Below are 18,145 nucleotides of genomic sequence, written 5' to 3'. Positions count from 1 at the left end.
TGGTCTCGATTAGCCTTCACAAAGGATCAACTCCACGCCAGAACCATGGACGCCCCCGCCGGTAAGGCATACAACCGTACATACTTTGCAAGGCTGTCCTGGCATCCACCACCATTTGACGCAGATGTCACAGCCACCAAATCCATGCCACCGTTGTCCGTCCTATGTAGTCCCCCGTTTCAGGGGGCATCGGCAAGGCTCGAACAACCCCCGGTAGCTCTACGCGCAAAATCCTGCGACACCCTACAGTATGGGTTTGCTGTAGACGGTACAATATCACAAGGTTTGTTTCATGACCAATTGTAGCACCATCACTTTGCAAATCTATGTGCATCCATCTTTATTGCACTACTGAAGGATGTTTTCCAAAAATGATTTCTTCAATGTTAAGTTGCTTGGGATGCGCTGCTATGTCACTGACGCGTCAGCCAGTATATTTAAAGGTCAGCTTCTCCACTATCTGGACGTAGAGGTACAACGTTGTAGAGCACTCTGCCATGTGTTTTGTCTTCACGTCGAAAATTTAGCATGATGAGGCTCAATGCCACCCAAGTCTGGCACTTCTCAAGAGCCGCTTCACCCTTTCAGGCAGCACCTCTTTTGTCCTCATGCCAACTTTGCGGAGCGTTTGGAAACTCTTATGCCTAGTGAAGATATCGTCCCACAGCCGTTCCTCGACACAATCCGTGGTCTTCTTTTCCTCGTTGGAGCTGAGCATGATTGGGACGTCCATAACCTCCTCTTGCTTCTGCTTCCAGCTTTCGTTTCCAACGATGCGCGTCAATGGTGCGAGGGCATCATCCCAAGTGCCCGATCTGAGATGACATTGCTCGAATTGAAACTCGTGCAACACCTTCCAATGCGACATAATGAAGTCCGACGCCTGGCTGGCGTCCAGCGTCGCGTTGCGTAATTCCATGCACTTCAAGCGACGGAACTTTAACGGCCTCAACGGAGATTTGGTGCTGGTCTTGGGACAGGCATTAGGGCAGTCCAGCACATTGGGTTGTGAAGCACAAGGCTCGAGATGCAGCGCCAGTGGAAAGGGTCCTTTGGTGCCTATCCATTGGAACTTGAGCCGTTCTAAGGATGGCAGTGTTTGCAGATAACTGTGCAGGATTTTGAGGTGATCTGAAGGCTTATCGCGACCATATTCAAAGCCCTCCATTTCAATATTCAGTGTTTTGATACGCCTCCATACTCGGGACGATGCTGGCGTTGTTCCAATGCTTAGATGAGACCGAAGGTAGAGTATCGCCGCCGGATGGACGGGGGCTAGGGTAAGCGTTTCCAACTTGGAGAGGTTCGCATTTTCCACAGCCAGTCTTAGTGAGATTATAGCATAGTCGACAATGTCTTTTCGATACCGCTGGCCCGCAGGTTGACCTGGGCACGAGACATGGAGGTGACGCAGATTCGACATGGCAGAGACAGCCCGGATGAAAGTATCAATATCGGTTGCGGCGTGAAATAGAGGGGGATACTGCTTAACCAGGAGATCGTTCATCTCCGACGACCCATATTTTGAAGATGAAAAGGAGGAAGAGCTAGACGAGGATGTCGGTCGAGAATTGACCAGGTGTGGTTCATAGTTGAAGTTGACTTCCTCTAAAGTGCCTGGGACCAGTAGAGGCGGTAAGAATGTATCGGAGTGGTGCGGCATGACGAAGGCAAGCGTTCGCACATAACCGCCGACACGATCCAACGCCGCCATCCGTGCCCTTCGTGAGAATACGTTGGCGGTGAAACGGATCTGGAGTCGGTGGAATAGGACAGGGGCGACATCATGGGCAAAGCCTTTGCAGACCAGTCGGAGAGATTGCTGGTCAACCTTGGGGAGGCAGGATAAGAAGCACTCGCGAGTAAGATCGGTCCGCCAAAATCTGATAAAGGCGTCTGAAGGCATGTCTCGCCTGAAACATTTTTCGAGCGGATTGTAGATATTGTTGTAATGCCGTGCTAAACTGCTCGTGGCAAACCAATGCAGCAGAGCACATATATCCCAATGAAACAACACCAGAGTGGAGAGAGTATAACAACAGAAAGGACACGTAGGAAGTCCAGCTACCGCACGAGCATGGTAGACGCTGTTTGTTCAGAGTATAGAGATCCAAATGATTACGGAAAAGGTGTTGCTTGTCTGTTGAGAGCGAGACAATATCCGGGGTGGAAGAGGGGAGGAGTTACAAAAGCCTACCTTCTGGGAGGGGGAAATGATATAATCGAGGCATTTCCGCACAGCAGGACGCCGGCAAATGTTGAAGGCGGGAATTGTCTGGCATCCAAGCTGTTGAGCGGTACTATATCACGGGCGTTGCGCGGTCGAGGAGCGTGTAAAAGGAAAAGCAACATGTTTATAGGCGGTTGAGGGCTCTGAATGCTGCGGCTGGACATTGGAGCTGCAGGTGGTGTTTGTTTCGCGGGGGATCCGCGCCAATTCTCGGCGGACAGACGAGACTGACGCGCCGGCTGCGGAGCGCATACTAAGGGCGAAACTGGTGCAGAATAACACGATACTCGATGATTTGCGGACAAGAATGCAAAGAGATAGAAGACAGTTGTATAGTAGACGAGATAGTCTCATCCCCAGTATCCACGATGTTTCTGACATTGATAGCAGTGGAGGCTCTGAGTGTCCATGTCTCGCATGCACTGACCGACGGACCGCGCCGCGTTGGGGCTTCGAGCTGGAGCCGCGTGTGGCGCGTCAGTGGCAGTGTTGCACTGTCCAATTGTCGGATATTCGGTGCCTGGACAGGAAGAACAACGGAGAGGGTTATCAACGCCCTCAACGCTGAACTTCAGAGTCGGGATATTCTAGAGAAACTTGCCATATTTTGAAGAAGAGCAGGTTTAGGCACGGTACGCTCCATTCACGTTTATGCCAGTAGTAAGAAGAATTTCAAGTTGGCAGACGTCCAGGTTTTAGAAGTTGCGTACGCGTAGGACTTGCAATCATCACGTGAAATCAGTTGTGCCTCGGTTGTGAGGGATCCGGGCTTCCGTGTCATGGCATGCATTTTTTCCAGCATTGATTTTGTTCATCAATCCGTCATGCCAACCAGTGCAACGTGGTATTTCCCTCAGAATCGCCGCGAAAAATCCCAGGTGACGGCCAATCAAGTTCAAATGACCGATCTCGATCGCATGCTTTTCGTCGGCCGAAAAACTTGGCAGCCAGTGAAAGGGCCCGTGTCACGTGGAGATAGTGCGCTAGTTCCAGTTGCGCACAGCGATAAAACATTATAGCCGCACTAAAGTCCAGGAATGACATCAACTGCCCTGAATATCGTCGGCCTCGCCGTTGGAAAAAACTAGCACAGCGCAGAAAGTCGAAGGTGGGCACGCGAGCCATCAGCCACTTCTAGCTTCCGAGTCTGTTCACATGTTCTTCTAAAAGCCTGCGGTTGTCGCCCATGTATCTTCTCTTCACACCTACTGTCACCGTCTCTGTATAGACTAATAGATGCAAATTGCAATCTCTTTCGCCGTCTCCTTCTCTTCTGTAGACACTCATCAAACTGGCATCGTTGACGTGGCGTCATGATATCGTCGTTGAATCCAGTCCCCACGCTCCCCGAGCCATTGGGGCCGCATAAAGTCGGAACGACAGAATGGGAAATCCCAATCTCAGAGATCTCTTCGCCTTCCCTATCGCCCGACCCTCAAATCTCGACCATCAAGTTCCGAATCTTCTATCCGACCACCTCAGAAGTATCCTCCAAGGGCTTTGTCCCCTGGCTCCCGAATCCGCAACGAGCATGGAGTGAAGCCTACGCCTCCTTCTTGGGAGCGAGCCCGAGACTGTCGTTCTTTTTCGCACGCTTTCCTTTCTTCCTGAACTATACCGACCTGCCGGCCGTGGGCGACGCACCGCTTCTTCCCCGAGAACGAACGTCCCAGTATCCGGTGGTTGTTTTCTCGCATGGGTTGGGAGGCAATCTCAACACCTACAGCGCAATATGTACATCTCTTGCGAGTTTCGGCATTGTATGTGTGGCGCCAGAACATAGGGACGGCAGTGCTCCGATCACATTCATCCGCTCCGCGGACGGCACGACAACTTCGATCGACTACCAGAAGCACCCACACACTCCCACGCACGAGGTTCTGACCTCTCGAAACGCTCAGCTACGGATACGGTTGTGGGAGCTGGAACAATTATATACTGTGTTGAAGAGTTTGAATGCAGGAGACAAAACATTTACAAACTACGCTGTGGAGGATAAGCAGGACAACTCGACTGCACAGTCAAAGTCTCCATCATGGAAGGACAAACTCGACCTGCGACCTGGCCGGGTAACATGGGCAGGCCACTCCTTCGGCGCCTGTACCATGGTCCAGTTCGTCAAGTCAGTGTACTACCACCAATCCATGCCCTCGCTGAAAGGCACGCCGTATGAGAACGACCTCGACTGGCGGCCGTTGTACAAGCCATCTTCTAACAGTGATCTCGTCGACCAAATCACTCCAGAGTCACCGATTGCATTGCTTGATCTGTGGGCCATGCCTCTGCGAGCCGAGCAGACAAAATGGCTTTGGGATAAGCCACTACCATGCTACGATCGGAAAGCCGAGGACACCAACAAGGCCGCTCCGAACGTGGTCGCCATTGTGACAGCCGAGTTCTACAACCACACCGAGCTGCTCAATCGCATGCGGGCCGCCTTATCGCCCGACCCTGCAGCAGCGATGGCCAAGCTGGAGGAGCAGAGTACAAGCCACCAAGACTCACAGGAAGAGCGGCAAGAACTTACTGAGACCACTGCATTCTCCACCGCCTTAAGCAAAACAGAAACCTCCACGCCCGATAATATTGACCTTGAGTCGGACTCATCATCATCAACGCCAGATTCGTCCTCTGTCCCTAGCCGGGCTTCGTCGCCTGGGCCGGTTGTCAACAGCGAGGGCTCCACACCTGCGTCTTCTACCACCTCTATCCCATCCACCTCCAATAACTCTGTGACCGATTTGTCTTCTTCCAAGACCGCTCTCGCTCTCCCCTGGTATCCAAAGCTGTATCTGATCCCCTCGAGTGCCCATCTTTCCCAATCCGACTTCGGCCTGCTCTTCCCCCGGCTAGTCCGGTATCTCACCAAAGCCGAGGATCCAGAAGAAACCATCGCCCTGAACGTGCGGGCCATTCTGAGCATGATGCGCGGCTCCGGTTTGGACGTCGAGCCGTACAAGAAACAACAACATGCCACAAAGAACACAAAAGTGAAAGCCAAGAAGACGGCTGCTACTACCGATGTTGGTGGAGAGAAGGATGACAAGGACGAGGAAGATGACATCTTGACCGATGGATGTACAGAAAAACGGTTCATCCCCGTGCCACTTGTGCATTGATTTGATCAGCTTGGCTTGGCTTAGCCTGGACAATTGGAGTCGACCATTTTCAACGCGTCTTTTTGCGGCATGGCATAAAATGTGTGCTGGCACACTGCCATTCGGAGCATTGATGACACAAACGGTTTAGAATGAGAACAATAAATGGCATGATTACTCAGCGGCGGGTGATGAGTCTGGTGAAGGTAGGGCGTTCTTTCGGCGCGCATATGTGTTGTACATCGAGGCAAAAAGCATCGTTATGCCTAGGTATGTGAGACGTGGGGAATGAATATGAGTTTCAGCAGCTCCTTGAAAGCGTGTACATATTTTCATTTCCTTTCTTGGGCGTCTTTCATTTCAGAGTGAAGTGTTGCTTTTGGGGTTTATTCTTTACGAACAGCGCTGGGCCATGGCGCAATAGGGACAGTCCTGCCGGCGTCGGAATGCAGAGGGTTTTGGATGTCAAGGCCAGGCTCTTCATCCCTTGGTAGAATGCAAATTTCGGCCTTCTCAGGTCTATAGTCTTGTTTCCACTGTATCCAGATCCTTTGCGATGTTCATACTTGACCACCCATTAGGTGTCACATCTATCGTCTTGGCTAGCAACAAGATTACTTGCCCGAGACTCTCTAGATCAAGACAATAACATTCTTTTCGTATAATTCTCGGATATCTGCCGAGTAGTTCTAGTAGCGAAATGGTCTCAATTCTCGCTATGCTATCGTACTAATCTAGGCGTACCATGGGACAGTGATGAAAAAAGGACTGTATCGTGGTCATTTCATGAGCCGTGACTTTTTGGCTTGCAGTGAAACAAGCACAATCTTGGTTCGTTCGTTCGCTCATATTGTTCTCACTTCAATGCTTGCTTTTGGATGATGTATTGTCTTCACTGCTAGTCGCAAGGGCGCAGACGGAAAACCTGTCGCAAATCTCCGTTCTCTGCCTTCAGTGTGACAATCGTCCTCCAATGGCCCCTCCATCATTGAAAGAGAAATTGCACTATCGCTCCTCGCTTCTCGTCCAGCTAACCAATTCCATCATCAACCCTTTCACAACCCCCTGGAAGAGTTCAACTGGGGGCGCACGCAGTTCAGCCATTCGCAAAACTTGTTTACAAATCGGCGTCTTCCTCGTCTGGCAGGGGCATTGCCGCAGCCTCGGTCATTTCCTTCTGGTATTGGTCGAGGAGTTGTTGGTTGATCTGAACCTCAGGTGGTGCAAGGGCTGGCGCAGCGACGAACTCGAGCTGAGGGTTGCCGACCAATTTTCGAGCGAGCCAGAGGAAAGGTTTTTCGAAGTTGTAGTTGGATTTGGCCGAAATGTCATAGTATTGGAGGTTTTTCTTGCGGTGGAATGTGATGGTCTTGGCCTTGACCTTGCGCTCCTTGACATCGACCTTGTTTCCGCAAAGAACGATAGGAATGTTTTCGCAGACACGGACGAGATCACCTGGAAAATCTTTGTCAATACGGAGATTAGCGAATACGAGCTAGGTGTGACATACGGTGCCAGTTGGGGACGTTCTTGTAGGTGATTCTGGAAGTAACATCGAACATGATGATACCACATTGGCCGTTGATGTAGTAACCATCTCTCAGACCGCCGAACTTCTCTTGACCTGCGGTATCCCACACGTCGAACTGGATCTGACCAAGGTTCTAGAATGGCGTTAGGAATGGCTCGGCTCAAGCGCAGTCGGGGGTCAACGTACGGTAGAGAAACCTAGAGGGTGAACTTCGACACCGAGAGTAGCGATGTACTTCTTCTCGAATTCACCTGTCAAATGGCGCTTGACGAAGGTAGTCTATCAACATGGTCAGTAAAGTCAGATTCGTCATATAAAGTTTCCTTCCGAATTGCGATCCACAGCCGATGGGCCTCGGGGAGTGATATCCGTACCTTTCCAGTGCCACCATCGCCGACCAAGACAAGCTTGAAGGTGGGCACGCTTTGAGCAGCTTCCGCCATAATGACTGTAGTTTTGTTGTTGTGATGGGTCGAAGGTACAGGTTACAGGAGTTGGCTTGCGCTATTTTGCGATTCAGCGAAACCACAATGGTCAGACGCTTGGGAAAGGCGCCGATATGAAGGAGAATGACAGATTTGTAGAGTTGGAAAGTGATTGTGAAGCAAAGGCTGCGCAGATGAAGAGGCGGAAAGATTGTTTTCCAGGAAGTCGCATGTGCCAAGACTCTGTTTGCTGGGGACCCAAAGATTGGGCGGCGGTGGCTCAACCGCAGTGCAGGTTGACGGCAACAGAGCGTGAAGTCGGGAGGCAGCAGTGACGCACTGGCCGTCTCACGGCGTCCAGCAGAATCACGTGCACGCGCTTCATATGCGGTGCGTTTCCAGAGTCTTCGACCGCTGCTACTACTAGCAGTACAACGTACAACTGCATAACCGCCTCACTGTACTCTACGGCTGTGTATACACAGGCCTACAGGACCTAGAGTCTATACACAGTAGATACTCAAATACATCCTATGGTTATAAGATGTCGAATTAGCAATATTATTGGTACAGCATCGTACAAAGTGCCTGTCTCCATGTCATTCCTCGTCATGTCCTCTGGCGTGCATCCTGCTTGTGCTCAAGTCTGCTCGGATCATGCCCTCCTGTGAGAGTCCTTTTGGGAATGCCTAGCCCAGAACAGTGACATGGACAAATTCATCACTACTGGTCCAAGCATGATGTTCTCGGGCATCTGTTAGGCCAGGCTGTAACCTTGAGCAGCCTATTCTTGCGGATCGGCTTGGCCACTTCCTACTATGCAGAGGGAGTAGCATTTTTTCCGATGTTGACTTCGGCACAGGGCCGTTTCGTCCAAAATAATGTAGTGGGGTGCGTTGATCTGCCATCAACAGCATATATCAGATTGGGACAATATGACAACCCAGTGTGCCTCTACCTCCCCAGTTCTGTCTCGGCGTCAGTCTCAGATCTAGCTCTTGCACGTCTGAACCGGTTCCTCGGGCAACTTTGACCACAATGGGCCGACCGAGATTCTGGCCTACAATTTCCCCGACCTTGCGCAGCCTTTCATGATTCGACCAGATGACATTTCCGAATCTTCGTATCAAGTCTCCAGGCTTGAGGCCGGCCTCATTCGCAGGACTTCCAGGCTCGACGCTGTTGACTTTCGCAAAAGGTGTTTCGGGAGCGGTAGGGGTATATTGCGTTGCAGGAGTCGAATCAGGATGGGGAGCGGTAAGAGAATTTTTGTATTCTTCTGATGCCTGATATTTAGCGTGATGTTCATGAAGGCCTTTCTCAATTCTGTCCATCAGGGCCTTCCAGTCATTGCGCAGGACGATGATGCGTGCTCTAGTAACTCGAACTTGTGCCACGTCTATGTCTGACCTAGGATAGCCGTCGAAAGTAGTGAGACTTGTGTTCATATTGACGCCATGGCTGTCTAAGACTGCCCCTAGTGCTTTCAACTCTGCCTCGACGTTATCCTTTCGGGCGATCAGTTGTTGTAAGCTAAGGCCTTCGAATGACTCTGGTTGATGAATGGATGTTGGTCCACTCGGGACGTGAATTTCGGCAATATTCGGATCCATTGGAAGTCCCATTGTCATTTGTACCAAGGTCGAATGATGCCAGCCTCTGCCAACTTGAAGTTTAATGGAAATGTGCAGGCAGGCGCAGGCGCAGGCACAGGCAACGGATGAAGACGTGGTACCTACGATGCCGGAGCCAGTAATGACGGGAGGCGAACGGCGACTGGAGATGTTTAGTCAGCATGCGATGCGGGGTTGGGATCAGGATCAGGTTCTCCGATGTTGATCCGGCAGCCTCGCCAACTTGAACGCCAGCCTGACACGGCATATTGACAACGTCGGCAAAACCACCGACAGCTCTACAGCATCCCTCTCTTCTTCAGACCCTGCATCATCGCCATGCTCTCTGGCTATCACTACATATTTGGTGCTGCAACAGGATAGCAATGCTCAAGTATACCTCTCTGAAGCACTTCGAAAAGTCATGTTCAGGATGGTGTGCCTTCGTTTCTGCCTGCCAATCCTTCAAGTTGGTGGCTTCCACGCCCATGTTTCACAAGACAATTTCGTTGTCATGACGTTCTGTCTCGTTGGATCTATACAACGCGCTTTTTGACGCGTGGATGGCTTTCATTTCGGAGATTTCCAACGCAGCGAAATCCAAATCTGCCCAAACGGTAGCTATATCACAATGCTGCTCGAGAGGTCTGCGCTTGCCTGAGATCGGCCATCGCGGCTTTTCCCTTCCTTCCGCCAGCTTCAATTGTAAATCACTCCGAGTCTGCCCCCCGTCTGCTTGATTTGAGTTCTCTTGCATTATCACTGTTGCCATGCTCTATCGCTCAACTTTTGGAACGTCTTTCGGCTTTGGTCGTTTGGTCATCCCGGTCGGGATTTTGACCCTTGGCTTTCATTTTCAATTGCATCGTTGCTGTCCCTATCTATTCCGACCTTGACTTTCCCTCCATCGGTTAAACATGGCTACCCAAGTGTTACCCTATCTTGTTACGAGTCCGTTCAGCGGTCATTTTCAGGCAAATTCGAATCTTCACGGCTCCGGCTCCGGTTGCTCTGGCGCGCCACCCAATCCTTCTGCTTCATTGAGGCCTTTCTTCATCCACCAGGACTACCAGACATCATCATCTTCTGTTCTGTCGATCGCACCGACACCAAACAACGAGAATTGGCACCCACAAGTAGCCAGCGCCGAGGTCATCCCATCATCCCGCCTGGCGACTGCATGTTTGCCAAAAACATCGAGTAGACGAGCAGCTAATCGAGATGGACGTTTACAGAGCACTGGCTCGAGTGCAAATCTCCCCTTCGATTCTCCCATCCCGTCGAAGTCCTCGGGTCTAAACTCGACGCCGAAATTGTCTTCTACTGCAGTCAAGGCTCGCCGGCTGTTGATTGAACTGCCCAATGAAGAGAAAGGGACGGCAAGATTGCATACTCAGGCACGATCACCGCTTTCGGTGCAGGACAGGGCTCTAACCGTACTGGCCGGGTCAACTCCGTTGGTGGTGGGAAAGAACCAAGACAGGAGAACGGATCAGCCAGTGGACGGTAGACGGTCATGCAGCAATCAACTGGAATACACATCTCAGCAACATTGCTACAAAGGTTTAGAACTCCCAATCCACACTTCGGAAACCCTGCCGGAGGCTGTGGAGACCTTTCTACCTTGCCACAAACAGCGACATTCCACTGCCTCATCTGCTTTCGTGCATACAATGAAGACAGCAAGTTTGAGTAACGCTAGCTTTACCGTCGCTCCTTATTCATCACGCTTCGCCCGGTCGACCGACAGCTATGGGATGTTCGGCTCTCTCGGGCGCCTGTCGACCGATAGTGACCGACCTGCCACCACCTCATCGATAGACGAAGCCGCGTTTCGGAGAGGCATGAAACGAAGACAAATCCTTGCCGAACTCATGGCCACTGAAGAAAGCTATGTCGCAGACCTGAAAGCTCTCATCTATCTTTACTCCACTCTGCTTGCCAGCACGGTGACGACGTCAAGTCGCCTACGGACGTCCATTCTGCGGAACGTTCATGACCTTCTCCACCTGCACGAAAGCCTTCTGGAACGATTGCATCAGGCTGCATTCCAGGCTGCAGCACGCAAGTGGGCAGACACAGTTTCCTGCCGACACCTCGGGTCCCCCAGACAGCACAGACTTTGGCGAAGCTTGGGGTCCAATGTTGCAGTCAGATTTAGCCGAGACCATCGGCAAACACGCAGCTCTGTCGACTCCTTGGATGCGACCCGCAGTCGAGCGTATCTGGGATGTGCAGATCCGGGCGATGTCTCTGACATTGCCGCTATATTCAAAGAGTTTTTAAATGACTTCCTCGTATATGAGGAATACTGCGCCAACCATAGTCTAATTGCTCATGAGCTTCAGAGACAGGTGCCAACTATGTGCTCAGGCTATGAAGCAGGGATCGAGTCCTTGGCCAGGTCCCTGACCGCCCTGGCGCGTAAGCACCAGAACGAGAAGAAGGGCCTCACGGTTGGGGATCTATTGATCAAACCTATACAACGTATGACCAAGTATCCCCTGCTTCTCGATGATCTGCTGAAGCAAACACCTGCTGCGGATTGTCCCAGTGCTCACAGCGAAGTGCGATCAACTCTGCTTTGTCTGAGGGAAGTGGTGCAAACCGTCAACCACGCGACGGACAATTTTGAAGCACGGGCCCAAGTTCAACGGCGGTGGTCACTTCAGGCAAGGCTCGACTATGGGAGGGTAACCTTGAAAGTCGAACAGTTCCGCGCCTTGGGCAATATTCGGCTTTGTGGCGTCTTGCACGTCACTTGGCAAACCCGCAGCAGAGTAGATGGATCTTATGCCCTTTGCATATTGTTCGATAGTAGCCTCGTGGTTGCATTACCTGCAGGCGCCAGTTCACGGTTCGAAGTGGTCGCCTTTATTCATCTGTCAGAACTAAAGGTTGAATCGTCCAGCGATGGACGAGGTAAGTGACGCCTCCCGGCGCCGTGTTTTGTGAGAGACTGATGGCGAGCAGGTCTTCAGTGCCATTCTGCTTTGTACACGTGGAAGGCCTGCTTCGAAATCAATGGCCACCTGCATGAATTCATATTCAGCGCATGCTCTTCTACAGAGGAGGAAGTTTGGAAGAGATACATGCAAATTACTACTGTCAAGCGAACAACAGAATGTTTGCGTGAGATACCCGGCAGCATTGGTCTTGATCTTAGATCTACTGGGGCCGTGTACAGTGTGCAAGCCCCCGATCTTTCCAGGAACCCATCGGTGCAGAGAGCAGCGACAGTTGGCAATCGAGCCAGTATTTGCCAGGTGATCATACGAAACACGCACAACCCGCATGATTTTCATGAGTTCCGACAGCCAACGGCGTCGGCGATGAACAGATCCCAGTCCCATTTGACATCGAATCGGATAGTGGTATTGTCGCCGAAAAGATCCGAGAGAGCAAGACTTGAAGCAACGCTGAGCGACGTGTGGACCAAGGATAAACTGCCATTTCCAGGAATGATCGGGTCTCGTGGTGGCCAGATCATCCGAGCCTCAGCAGGGACGTTGGTACGAAAATTGAGTCTGGCATCGATCCATGCCCCGTTCTCGAGACGTTCTGGTAGTCTGTCACTATCCAGTCGGAAATCGTACGACGGGTTGCCGGAGAGCCGGCGAAGTCGCACAAAGCATTCTACCCCTGTCTTCGAGGTACGTAAGGAAAGTCTGGACGAGTGTATACCGGTGAGGAAGAAGTCGCATGACGTGCCAGAACTTGATACAATGGACAGTCTGATCAGTCGCATGATCGGAAATAACCATGGCACAAAGCGCTTGTCCTTTTCTCATACTGGAAACGGCATCACAAGGAGCGGGACCAAGAGCAAACGCGGCCAGAGAGAAGTTGTGTCGGCCTTGAGACCCGACGATCCAGCAGAAATCTTCTACGCTGAAGAGAAGGGTTGCGAGGAAAAGCAAGAAATAGTCGAGGACGGCTTGACCGGTCGCAAGAAGCGCTGGAGCAATCCGCTTGGAATTTTGAGAGGTTTATCGGCTGAAGGTCTGCGACACATGCTGTATTCGAGTAGATAGTCGTGGCCGCGAAGTCTAGGCGGTATGTTTATTAGTCATTGTCCATCACTCTGAGCAGTATTATCTTTGGGAGACGAACCATAAGAATAAGCATGGTTATTATGCCTGATATTGAGTTGAGCCTTGCACTCATTCGTGCCTAGCTAATATGCGGTTTTACTACTAGTCGTACTCAGCTCAATCCATAAATCGTCGAAGGCGGACTTGCTTTAGTTGCCCCTCGGCGTTCTGCTGAACCTTGCCATGGACTTGCTATGCATCAGCGGTTCCATCACTGAAGGTAAGGCTGTGTTGGCGACAGCGGGCCTGTCTTGACGTTTAGGTCACGACATGCCAAATACTCAAGAGCGGAAAAAATTAACATCCAGATAGCATCTAACCAGACCAAGAAGCCCAAAAAAGGGACAGTCTTATCCGACTCTTGCTACCACAATTCGACAAGATATAAAATGGCCAGCGCGGGTTTAGATCGTTAGTCTTCACCGCAGGTCCAGTGAGAGGCTTGATGCTCAAGGGCATTTGTGGGCTGGCACCGCCTGTATTCTTTCCCAACGGCCAGGAGAGGCTTGGAATATGACAGCTCACGTTCTAGTAGTGAGGAGGATGCTTTGAGTCAGCCCGGCGGGACTGACAGAAGGTAGCACACTAGTATCATTCGTGACACAGAAATTATGGGTTCCAAACAAAGCACCAGTTGAACCATATCGAAGTAGGCGAGAAAAAAAAAGGTATAAGTAAACGATATATCCGCAATTGGAAACTGTCCAACATTCCACATGTATGTATGCATGCTCTAATAATTGAAAATGATTGATTTTCAGCCATTACAGCACCAATGCCAATCCAGCGAGGGCAACGGCACCCACGCCAGCCATGTTGGCGGATCCTCTGATGGGCGCCGCGGCACCGGTATAATGGGACGGAGAAGCGCTCGTCTTGGCAGCAGCATTACCACCGGCAGCAGTAGCAGTAGTAGTAGCGGCAGTGGTGGCCTTGACGTTCTCAGATGTCTTTTCGCCGGCGGCGGACGACGTGGGAGCTGGAATCATGCTGGTCCAGCCTTGACCGACGTCGTAGGAGACGGTGGTCGGGATGCCCCAGGTCGACGAGCCTGAGCTATATGGCGCCGTGTACGAGGTGGCTGAGGTCCATTCGGACGCTGTGCCGGTGTGTGAGGCAATGCTGGTAGTCGCGGCGGGACCAGTGGCGGTTGCGTTCGAGTGTGCGTAGCTGCATGATGTCCATGTGCTGTGGGCGTCGGAAAAGGTCCATGTGAATGCCCATTCTGAACCGGAGCCTGCGAGCGCGGTCGCGGCGAAGAGCGCGGGGATGGCGATGAATGATTTCATGATGATGTGATTGTCGTTTGTTTAGGTTTCTTCAATAGTTTGATTTGATGAGGGGGAGTGTTGTGGCTTGGAGTATTCTGCCTGAGATTTGAAATTGTACAGGTTTTGGTGCAGAGCGAATGGACGTGCTTCGACAAACGCACGAGTATCGAAAGGAATGGATAGACACACTTGATGGAATACTGAGTAAAAGTAGGTGAGAAGGAAGAAAAACAGCAAACAAACGACGCGCGCCAGGAAGCGAAGTAGGTACTTGTGTATATATTAACGGGGAAAGTAGCAGGCCTGATAGTGGTGGATCCTAGACTGTACTGGCTCAACTGGATGACCCGGCTAGGGCTGGCATAAAAGTTATTATTATCGTTGTATTTCTGCTTGAACCAGTCAGCAAGTGGCAATCAATATGGGGTGATTCCATGGGCCAACAGGATCAGGCTCCTTGTTGGTCGTTTGGTTGTTGCAGGAGGTTGTAGGAAAGCCGGGACAGCCTCGTGCGCCGTTCGACGTCGGGTTCCTGCATCTGGACCCACCGGTCAGGGGCTCGTGGAAATTGGGTGGATCAGGCTCACTGCAGGGCTGTGGTCGAAAGAGCCAGTCATATCACTCGGTAAACATTACTAAGCTGTTCTTCTGACAGTGACGGAGGCCAGGCGCAATCTTAAGCTGTACAAGCTTTGAGCTTCGAAACAGGCCACATGCGGTAGCTTGCCTTCGGCTGTCTCGCCAATTGCCAGCGGTTTCTGTGGGGGTGTTGACCACCAGGAACGAAATTCAGGGCCGGACCATGGCGACCACTCATGTTTCAGCCATGCAAGCTATGCATGGACACTTTCAAGGTGTGAGTGAGCACACTCGCAGAGCGTTTGCGAATACAAGTTGCAGTTCTTGCGGATGCTGACCCGGTTGAAAGGTGTGATATTGCTGCGGCTGAATGTCACAAATGTAGCGTGACATCTTGAACGTGCAATCGAACAGGGCATATGTGCCATTCAACAAAAGCTGTACAGTAGATGGCAGGTGTCTCTTCCAGTTCGGCGAATCGTGTTAGCCGCCAGGAATATTGAGAAAAAAGTGTTGTTCGAGGGTTTAGCAGAACGTTGAACCATGTCTCTTCCGGTGCTACTGTGGTTTGTTCTGTGGCCATAACAGAAGTGATAGCGGTGACTCGTAAATATTGCTGAAATGGTCCTTTATATGTTTCTGCCTTTTTGCTGGATGGAATCGTCGTGGTCTCATGCTGCGGAAGGGTATCAACTGGTTGTTTTATATCTCCTGCCTTGTTGTTGGCATACTACTCTGTCGCCTCTTTCGTGATTATTAGGCTCATTACTTCGTTACCGTGATGGATGTTTACCTTTGGCAGGTCTTCGGTCCTTGATTTCGGATTCTCTGGATCTGAACTGTCGAATCGTCGTTCCAAATTTGACTTGATTCGAGGCGACTTGGCTCGATAAATTGCGATAGAGGACGGCCGATGCTCACTAGCATTGATGCAGAATTTCTTTTCGTCTTGGTTCCCCGATCTCTGCATCCCGATTGCGTGGTTACCGCTTCCCGGGCCTGTAGTGTCAACGTGACACCTCCAACGTATCACAAAAGCCTTATCCATGGCTCACCAGCGTAAGTATGTCGTTTGCGCTTCCACTGAGCTGTGCTGCTCCATGATCGGAGGTTGCTCCGGGTCACCGAATCGTGCTGCGTTGTTCGGTACTCTGCTAGGACGACTTGGTGTGTCGATGACCATGTCTGAATTGTCTTCGCTCTCTGGAAAGGGATACGTTTCGAGTGAATCGCGTCGGGTGACCGCATCCAGAAGGAAAATGCTCTCAAACGCAAGCTGTCCTTCTTTTACCGACACATGTCCCACCTGGAATGCTGCGGATGATGAGACGAGGAAAGGACAACGCTCGCTGCCTGTGCTGGAGGCCCCGCTGTCGTCATCAGCCTTGCGAGCGCACTGCGGCAACCACGTGGCCGATAGATGTGTCGAGGGACGAGTATTCATGTCTAGTGGGATTTGGCCACTGATCGGTGCACACTCCTTTGAGTACCATGCATAGATATGAGGAGTCTTGCGCATTGTAACGATCAGAAGAACGCTCGAGAGCCACGGGTGCCACAGGGCCTGGCGAACTGCGTGGTTGAAAACTAGTACTGTGTGCGGATGATGGGACCTTCCCCGTCCAAGTCTCCATAAGTAGAGTGTACGAGGTGAAGATCGTAGTTTTGTGGCCGCCATGGTCTGGTCCGAATTGATTGTTACAAGTTCGACTTGATTTTGAGTTTCTTTCTCTTTCTGTGCCTGCTCCTCTCTCGTTTGTGTGGTCTTTGGTTGTGGCTGGGGTTGTAAAGCTTCGAAGGTGCCTGCGTGCCGGGTAAACTTCGCCATCGGCTCAGGCAGTGCTCCTCTCGAATGGGGGCTCTCTTGCCATACGGCCGTCCTTGACCCATCGATCAGCTCAGGATGAGCGAAGGCCCCCAGTATCTCAAAAGCCATGCCTGTGGTGAGCATGCGGACGACCACACGCCCCTCTCCATCTGCGGCAACCTGAATTGTCCGCAATGATTTATCGTCGGCCTTCGTCCACTTCCAGAACGTTGCACCGACACCTTCCATGTCTACCGGCGGGGTCCCACCGATAACTTCAGTGTTGCGGGGTAATGCGGCTCTGGAGATATCCAGTTGTGTTAGTGCATGTCCTTGGATCGTGTAGAAGCACACCTTGGCCCCATAAGCTGGTGACTCGCATATCGCAAGGATCGGGCGTCCCGCAGGACACCAAGTGAGACTTTGAGCGTCGAGAGTGTTGGTATCAAACGACTTATAGGTTATGCTATTGTCGTCCTTCAGCTCGAAGACGGTAACTTTGTCCTGGCTTTTGTCTCTTCGGAGCAAGGCAAAGTATCGTGTATCGGGCGCCGCGGCAAAACTCCTGGAGTCATTGAACTTGACGTGTGGGATTTCCTCCCGCTGCGGTTTCGTCAGGTTGAGTATCGCGGCGGTAGTCCCAAACTCAAACATAATCAAGACATGTCTGTGGTTCAAGACAAACTCGGCAAAGCTGAGTTTGCCATACTGGCTTCCAAGATCATAGTCCGCCAGGATGTCTGACTTGCGGCTCGCTGGATCCCCGACGGTCGTGCCTCTGTCGGAGGAGGTGCTCGGGCTGGGGAGGTTGGTACTCAGAACGACCAAGCGGCTGCCGTTGGAAAGCAAGATCCAAGTCGATTCAGATTCGCACTGTGATGAGCTCTTGGGCCGGACATCCTCGGCCTCATCTAAAACGACCAGGGTTTCTGGTGACCAGCGCAGGATATTGCATTCTTTCAGGAATGCTCGTGTAGATTTAGGTAGTTCGGGTGCTGTGATGTATTGGTGGCCATTGACGGCCTCGAGCAGATTAATCAAATAAATCCTGTCGTCTGCGGCGATCACGGCCAGGAATTTGCCGTCCGGGGAGAGGACCGGCCTCTGCAGGGCTTTACGGTCGCTGTGTTAGCAAGATCTCGGCATTGGCGTTCAAACCGAAGTCTGACTTGTGCTTGGGGCCTATGTCTCGGAGGGCAACCAGGCTTCTGAACGAGAGCTCGCAAGTATGGCGCATATTCTTCGCTTCGTTTGATGGGCAAAGAAAGGCCGAGAGAGTACTCACTGTTTGCAATAACATGATGTATTATATCTCCCATGGCTTCTGCTCAATGGCTAAGTATTGCGCTGCAGCCTCTCCTCTATGTTTCACCATGAGCCGCAGTGTGTTTGTCAGGGATGGTCATTATCCGGCTGCCATCTTCATGTTCAATTGAACAAGTCCCAAACACGTAACTTTGAAACACGCGTCGAGGAGGACACGAACTCACGTGGATG

The 18,145-nt window shown here is 51.5% G+C and overlaps 7 protein-coding genes across 7 annotated transcripts; 2 read left to right on the top strand and 5 right to left on the bottom strand.

The window, feature by feature from the left end:
• Positions 1-338: 338 nt before the first annotated feature.
• Positions 339-2,313, bottom strand: HMPREF1120_08349 (uncharacterized protein). Its single transcript, XM_009162597.1, has one exon. The coding sequence runs from the start codon at positions 1,904-1,906 to the stop codon at positions 539-541; it is 1,368 nt and encodes a 455-aa protein (XP_009160845.1). The 5' UTR covers positions 1,907-2,313; the 3' UTR covers positions 339-538.
• Positions 2,314-3,300: 987 nt separating this feature from the next.
• On the top strand, positions 3,301-5,975 carry HMPREF1120_08348 (1-alkyl-2-acetylglycerophosphocholine esterase). Its single transcript, XM_009162596.1, has one exon. It carries the CDS (start codon positions 3,544-3,546, stop codon positions 5,347-5,349), a length of 1,806 nt encoding a protein of 601 aa, XP_009160844.1. The 5' UTR covers positions 3,301-3,543; the 3' UTR covers positions 5,350-5,975.
• HMPREF1120_08347 (GTP-binding nuclear protein GSP1/Ran) lies at positions 5,958-7,581 on the bottom strand. The gene is made up of 4 exons (XM_009162595.1): positions 7,234-7,581; positions 7,046-7,138; positions 6,839-6,992; positions 5,958-6,783 (listed from the first exon to the last, which is right to left on the bottom strand). The coding sequence occupies exons 1-4, from the start codon at positions 7,300-7,302 to the stop codon at positions 6,446-6,448; spliced, it is 654 nt and encodes a 217-aa protein (XP_009160843.1). The 5' UTR covers positions 7,303-7,581; the 3' UTR covers positions 5,958-6,445.
• A 209-nt stretch (positions 7,582-7,790) lies between these two features.
• Positions 7,791-9,056, bottom strand: HMPREF1120_08346 (26S proteasome non-ATPase regulatory subunit 9). Its single transcript, XM_009162594.1, has one exon. The coding sequence runs from the start codon at positions 8,913-8,915 to the stop codon at positions 8,205-8,207; it is 711 nt and encodes a 236-aa protein (XP_009160842.1). The 5' UTR covers positions 8,916-9,056; the 3' UTR covers positions 7,791-8,204.
• A 135-nt stretch (positions 9,057-9,191) lies between these two features.
• On the top strand, positions 9,192-13,051 carry HMPREF1120_08345 (uncharacterized protein). Its single transcript, XM_009162593.1, has 2 exons — positions 9,192-11,819; positions 11,871-13,051. The coding sequence occupies exons 1-2, from the start codon at positions 9,815-9,817 to the stop codon at positions 12,929-12,931; spliced, it is 3,066 nt and encodes a 1,021-aa protein (XP_009160841.1). The 5' UTR covers positions 9,192-9,814; the 3' UTR covers positions 12,932-13,051.
• Positions 13,052-13,755: 704 nt separating this feature from the next.
• HMPREF1120_08344 (uncharacterized protein) lies at positions 13,756-14,280 on the bottom strand (the record flags this gene model as incomplete). The annotated part of the gene is made up of 1 exon (XM_009162592.1): positions 13,756-14,280. One exon carries the CDS (start codon positions 14,278-14,280, stop codon positions 13,756-13,758), a length of 525 nt encoding a protein of 174 aa, XP_009160840.1.
• A 1,612-nt stretch (positions 14,281-15,892) lies between these two features.
• On the bottom strand, positions 15,893-17,967 carry HMPREF1120_08343 (uncharacterized protein; the record flags this gene model as incomplete). Its single annotated transcript, XM_009162591.1, has 2 exons — positions 15,893-17,760; positions 17,934-17,967. 2 exons carry the CDS (start codon positions 17,965-17,967, stop codon positions 15,893-15,895), a joined length of 1,902 nt encoding a protein of 633 aa, XP_009160839.1.
• Between the last annotated feature and the right edge of the window lie 178 nt (positions 17,968-18,145).

This window comes from Exophiala dermatitidis (assembly GCF_000230625.1).
Source record: "Exophiala dermatitidis NIH/UT8656 unplaced genomic scaffold supercont1.7, whole genome shotgun sequence".
Classification (NCBI taxonomy): domain Eukaryota; kingdom Fungi; phylum Ascomycota; class Eurotiomycetes; order Chaetothyriales; family Herpotrichiellaceae; genus Exophiala; species Exophiala dermatitidis.
This window is presented reverse-complemented; position numbering and strand designations above follow the sequence as displayed.

Coding starts and splice junctions, on each gene's coding strand:
- HMPREF1120_08349 (XM_009162597.1), bottom strand. CDS start 1,906: ATGCCTTCAGACGCCTTTATCAGATTTTGGCGGACCGATCTTACTCGC.
- HMPREF1120_08348 (XM_009162596.1), top strand. CDS start 3,544: ATGATATCGTCGTTGAATCCAGTCCCCACGCTCCCCGAGCCATTGGGG.
- HMPREF1120_08347 (XM_009162595.1), bottom strand. CDS start 7,302: ATGGCGGAAGCTGCTCAAAGCGTGCCCACCTTCAAGCTTGTCTTGGTC. Junction 7,139..7,233: donor GCGATGGTGGCACTGGAAAG/GTACGGATATCA, acceptor CCATGTTGATAG/ACTACCTTCGTCAAGCGCCA. Junction 6,784..6,838: donor GAACGTCCCCAACTGGCACC/GTATGTCACACC, acceptor AAGATTTTCCAG/GTGATCTCGTCCGTGTCTGC.
- HMPREF1120_08346 (XM_009162594.1), bottom strand. CDS start 8,915: ATGACAATGGGACTTCCAATGGATCCGAATATTGCCGAAATTCACGTC.
- HMPREF1120_08345 (XM_009162593.1), top strand. CDS start 9,815: ATGGCTACCCAAGTGTTACCCTATCTTGTTACGAGTCCGTTCAGCGGT. Junction 11,820..11,870: donor ATCGTCCAGCGATGGACGAG/GTAAGTGACGCC, acceptor GATGGCGAGCAG/GTCTTCAGTGCCATTCTGCT.